The sequence below is a fragment of the Acipenser ruthenus genome, chromosome 1 (assembly GCF_902713425.1).
Source record: "Acipenser ruthenus chromosome 1, fAciRut3.2 maternal haplotype, whole genome shotgun sequence".
NCBI lineage: Eukaryota > Metazoa > Chordata > Actinopteri > Acipenseriformes > Acipenseridae > Acipenser > Acipenser ruthenus.
Window position 1 is genome coordinate 38,953,024 of NC_081189.1, and position 6,000 is coordinate 38,959,023.

Below are 6,000 nucleotides of genomic sequence, written 5' to 3' on the forward strand. Positions count from 1 at the left end.
GATTGTACAACTAGTTGAAAACTGCAAAGTTCATGAACAGCACTGAGAAGAACTCTTCATAGAGGCAGAATCTCCAGATGCCTGCTTCACCCACTCTAGGATTATTAGCCAAGTGCTTAAACTAGAAAAATCATGATGACGTAAAAAACTTTTTTAGTGATTTTAAATAAAATGAAAGTGACCTAAAAATGTATATTCTGGGGTCGGTTGCACTAAAAAGGTCTTGACTTCAGTCTCAGACTCCAGTTAAATTGGTCTGAGGTAAGACCTTGTGATAAGACTGCTGCACAAAGGAAAACCTTGAAGGTCTTACTTAAGACTAGCCTTAATCTACTGTTGCTAAGCACCGAAGATTGGTTATGCTTTCTAGAGCCTGTTAGAAAAAAAAAAATCTTTTTTGACACATGAATAGAATTGGGATGGAAATAGACATGCACTGATTATCAGATCGCTACCTGTAATGTCCTTCTGAGTGAATTAAATTAATTTACATAGATTTTTGTGGTTTGTTTGGCAATATTAGCTGAATATCCCCTATCCACTGTGTCCATTACCTGGATTACAAATTACAGTGATCTGACTGGAAAACTACAAAGCGTGATGGTTGAATACATTTAATGTGGGCAGTGAAAAACACATTTAGCCTTTTATTGCCAACACTGTTCTAATCTTTATTGGTCTAAACCTCCAACCATGTGCATTTGTACTAGGACAGGATCATGTTATAAATGGTTAGTTCAGTGATTTTTTGCAGCTGAGGTTTTATATAATGAATATTATGTGAATTGGGCATACATGTAAAAGGTTTGAGTAACATTTCAAAAACTGTTTAACTAGCCTCGTGTGATTTTATGAGGTTGGTCCATATACTAAAATGACAAGTTGTAAGTGAAGTAATTTCTGAATTTGTTTTTCTACAATGTCAAGTTCAAATTTGCTTCTGAATTGGTCAACATGGATCAGAATGCACCTGAGAGCATGTACAACCCCAGAGCTTATGTGGGTCAAGGCGGCCCCCAGACCCCTGTTCAAAAGATTGGTTTTTGTTCAAAAGATTGGTTTTGCCCCTGGAGTTTGTTAAAATGATCATTGGCCACTTTCAGCTATATTACTGTGAAGTATCAATGTGTCTGATGACTCGAGTCCTCGAAAAAGGAATCAAAACAAGCTCAACACTGCCACAGCAAGCAGGATGTCTCTCGTATGTAGGGTGCAAGTGCAAGGTCCTCTGTGAAACAAACGGGCATGCTTTGTCATGTACAGACATTTGAACAATCGGTGCTAAAAATGTTTGTATATTTAATTTCCAAGCATTTAACCTGCACTAGAATATGCTCCTTTCAGGGCTGATTTTGATGGCACCTTTTAAATGTAATCAGTAACTGTTTGGTATCAATGTTTATATAAAAAAACTAGCATGAATGAATGTCAAGATTTGAGTAAATACCTTGCTCTCCCTTTCTAGTCCCTTCTGAAGGAAGCCAAACCAAAAGAGCAAAAGTACTGCTCAGAGGAAGAGGAGGAGGATGAGGAGCAAACCAGCGACAGTGAGGATGAGGCAATGAGACGACCCAGGAAGTTATGTCGGCGTGTCGACTCAGACTCGGAATCAGATTCTGACACAGAGAATGAGGACAAGGTGATGAGGAGGTTACCGGACAATCCCACACCGCTCATCGAATTTGCCAATGCTTCCCAAGGAATCCTCCTTCTGCTGGTCCTAAAGCAGCATCTAAAGAATCTCTATGGGTTTTCTGACAGGTATGGTCATCTGTGACTGCGTTTCTTGGAATTACAATAAAAAATGTTGGCACCTTTTTGTATGACTGCAGACATACCATTTTAAATAAGTTTAACATTTGTAAAATGAACTTTCATTATGCAAGCTTTAGATTCATCATGTTGAAAATGTTGATTCTTTAAACATTTCTCTTGCTTATGTGTGTGTTGTTTCTTTTCCTTAGTAAAATCCAGAAGTACTCTCCAACTGAATCGGCGAAAGTGTACGACAAAGCTGTAAACAGGAAGTCTTCAGTGCATTTTAACCCTCGACAGACGATGGAGTTTCTTTTGAATGATATGGCTAATGCAACATTAACAAATGAGGTTAAGAGGAAGATCGTCAGACAGTATCTTGATGTAAGAAACATTTTCTTTGCTTTAACCCTTTGCGGACTCTAGAATTCTACCTTTCTGAGGGATGACTGCCATGACTTTAGGGCATGTATCTGGCCAAATATCTACTTAGAGTATACAGTATTATACATTTCTAAAATCTGTTGTTCTGCAGATTTACTAAATAAACAACAGTTTCATTATGTGATCAAGTATACCCTACATTGGCCTAGTTTGAAATTGAAACAAGTGTTAAAATACACTTGAATGTATTATTATTGTATTATGTCCTCAAGTGTCATTTACTGGTCTTCTACTTATGCAAAGTGACCAGTGGTGGCCACAAGCCTCAGGAACTAGAATCTGAATTGTTTTAATACATGTATGTTCTTGATTTTGCACAATTGTTTGACAGGTGCATGTTTTTAATCTTTTTGAGAAGTGATTGGCAGGGTTTTAGCTGATTATGTGAGTTAATGTACATATCATTTTAAAGCATAGAGTGTGATACCTTTTTGAAAAGCTGAGTGTCTGTAGAACCTGGACATACCAAGGGTTACACTCTGACATGAAGGAAAATCTAAATGTACCCAACTAGAAAGCAAAACAAAAGTAGAAAAAATACGCAGAATTGTTTTTTTAAATTGCTTAAATATTTAATTCATAACAAATATCATCAGTATACTTATTTACATACATATGTTAGAATGTCAATAATGTCTGAGCAACAGCAAACTTTTCAGAAAAATGTGCACTTTGTCCATCAAATATTTAAACACATTTTCTTTCAATATAAATAAGTACTAAATACTACATTATAATAATTGATAGCTATGCAAGTAATATACTGCATTGGACCAAATTCATAAATGGCAAAATGAAAAAGGAACCAATAATGTGAAGAAATAAAAAGGGTAACACTATCAACAGTTAACTGATGCATTATTCTAAATGTAACACACTAGTCTACACTAAACAATTGTACAATTTACTATTTATATACACATTAGTATATTTATAACCAGGGCATATTTCACATAACTAACATCTATTGAAAAATAAACAAGCAAAACTGGAATGTTCCCAGACTCCTCTACTTCAGAATCTTCATACTCAGTGTGAAGAAGTTTGTAATCCAGGAGATGAAATTTTCCTTCTGGCATTCATTCCATCAACATCTCCTATAAAATATATATATATATATATATATATATATATAATATATTATATATATATATAATATATTATATATATATATATATCATATAATATATATCTCTTATGTAATTTCTTTTGGCTCAGTTAGAGTTCTGGGTCTTGCAAAATGATTTAGAAAGCTCTCCGGTAAAGCATTGTGCTTTGATGCCATGGTCTACAGTAATCTCAAGTAAACACTGCAACCATAGATACTGAAATGCTGCACTGCATCCAAAAGTTAGGAGCTTTAGTGAAATACATTTTGAAGTTTGTCACACAGATGTTTCACTACAGCAAATTGTTTTGTCACCAAATCGCTTGGCAGAAGATGCAAAGGGTTAAGGAATGCAAAAAAAATGCACCCTGTATGACACTGGTGAATAGGGTTATTGTTATTTCACAAAATCTCAAAAATATTGTATTTTATCTCCTTCTAGCATAATACACATTGTATAAGAGGCAGAGCGTAACAACATTACACCATGTAGTTAAGTCTCCTAATTTATGTGCTATTTTGTTTCAGTTCAAGTTACTAATGGAACACTTGGATCCTGACGAAGAGGATGAGGAGGGTGAGGCTAGTGCAAATGCCCGAAACAAGGCTATCAATGCATTGCTGGGGGGAGCCAGTCCAAAAAACAATGCTGCTGACACTGAGGATGATGAGAGCGATGGAGATGAAAAAGGAGGAGCCTCCGGGGTAAGCAAAATAAATGTTTATTTTGAACTGCAGGTGCATTTGAGGGATTTAATCTTAATCTAGTTTTATTGGCATCTCATGGAGACTCTGTGGTTGACATATAGAAAATATAAAAAAAAAAAAAAGAAAATGTATCCAGCTTTCATACCACGATATCAGAAATCAGTTATAAAATTCAATAAGATTTAAGCAATAAAGTCTGAGATTTCAAAATTTGTGTGGTTTCGGCTTCTGTTATTTAAAGTGCCTTACAAAGCCTGTTTAAATAAGTATTTAATAATTTAATCATAAAAATGAATTAGTCTGTGTTTCTTGAAAGATACAGTAGATGCATGTTCCCTAATTTTAATAAAATATTTGTTCAATTTTATAGTCAAGAAAGTCCAGAAGGGGAGGAGAGTCAGCAGAAGTTGCTGGCCACTTGAATGAAACTGTGGAAGCCATGGATGTTATTGCTATCTGCTGCCCTAAGTACAAGGACAGGCCACAGATCGCCAGAGTTATACAGAAGACCAGCAACGGTTACAGTGTTCATTGGATGGCAGGCTCTTATAGTGGAGTCTGGGCTGAGGCTAAGAAACGGGATGGACGCAAACTGGTGCCTTGGGTAGACACTGTAAAAGAGTCGGACATCATTTACAAGAAAATTGCTCTGACGAGCGCACATAAGCTGACTAATAAAGTTGTTCAGACTTTACGATCGCTGTATAATGCGAAGGATGGAACTTCCAGCTAATGAACTTGTAATTGCAGCCAAATTCACAGGGACTGAAAAAAAAAAACTTGAAAATGCAACATTCTGGCAAAAAATATTAAGTTTGGTCTGTGAAGAAGTGCAAAGATATGGATCCAGGACACTGAAAATAACAAACAAAAACCCCAGAAGGAAATGTTTGAAAAACATTTTGTGGGAGCTTCCTTCGCTGTTGTGCAGCAGAAACTTCTCATTTGATTTCTACTCCCACTGTATTATAGTTTAACAAAAAAATGTTTATATCTCTCAAAAAAAAATCTGTTTAAAAAAATAAATAAACTTAAAGTGAATGTTGGAAATTAGTCTGTTAATGTTCTTAATAAAGTGTTCTTGGAGTTTAACCTAGCGACGGATGGCTTTCTTTAGCTTAGCTCAGTTTCCAGGGAAGCGTTTTTTTCCCATGCTGTAAAATGGCAGAATCTCCTGGATATAATTTATTCTGTTGAAAAAGAAGCATGCAGTATCTGTGGCCTATCTGCAGGAGGAGTTTTTGTAAATGTAGATTTTGATGTATTAGGTCACCCTGGTAATAAGAGAAAAGGGATCCCCAGCAAAACTGGTGGAACAAATACTGCAATAAATTTTTTTACTTCTCTTTGTTACTTGTCTGTTTCCATTTGACTTTCTTATTTTGTTCAACAGTGTCATCTGTTGTGTTTTGTTTTTGTTTTTTTTAAATTATTATTTACAGCCTTGCCTGCTAGTGACTACAGATTATTAAAGAAAGTAGTGTATGAAGTAGTTCTTTCCTTGAAAATGCTTGCTTTTATAAAGTGGTGTCTTATTTATAGAGAGGAATATATAGTTAATTGTGTGGTATGTTATTAAAATATACATAGCATTACTTTTTAACATTAACAAAAGTGTACACTCACTGCTGATTTAGGGAATGCCTACTTAAAAGTGGAACTAACCCACACAAGTTTTAAAGTGTCCTTAGAGGGCCATCAGACAATCGCCAAGCCGGTCCCTTTATGATGAGAATCGGGACTGTCGTCACCCCTGACATACATACACGAAAATTCCCAATATTCAGGCTACCGCAGTTGGGATTTCTTGAGTTATGAGCAGTGAGCGTATATATTATATTTTTTATTATATTTTTATTTCAAAGGTTTTTTTAATTGCTTGTTTTATTGTTTTTTTTTTTTGTTTGTTTGTTTGTTTTTTACATAGATTGTATGACAATTCAAGGCAGGAATATACGTTTGTGTTTTGTATTTGCTTTTTATAT

General features: G+C 35.2%; 1 protein-coding gene across 7 annotated transcripts in view; it reads left to right on the forward strand.

Moving 5' to 3' along the window:
* Positions 1 to 5,368, forward strand: part of LOC117421088 (nipped-B-like protein) — a 101,299-nt gene extending 95,931 nt beyond the window's left edge. For all 7 annotated transcript variants that reach the window (XM_059024926.1, XM_059024936.1, XM_059024942.1 and 4 more), the window contains 4 exons: positions 1,466 to 1,761; positions 1,965 to 2,139; positions 3,836 to 4,012; positions 4,386 to 5,368. In XM_059024926.1, the coding sequence (XP_058880909.1) occupies positions 1,466 to 1,761; positions 1,965 to 2,139; positions 3,836 to 4,012; positions 4,386 to 4,748 (1,011 nt within the window). In that variant the 3' untranslated portion in view covers positions 4,749 to 5,368. The remainder of the gene's footprint in view (positions 1 to 1,465; positions 1,762 to 1,964; positions 2,140 to 3,835; positions 4,013 to 4,385) is intronic.
* Positions 5,369 to 6,000: the final 632 nt, after the last annotated feature.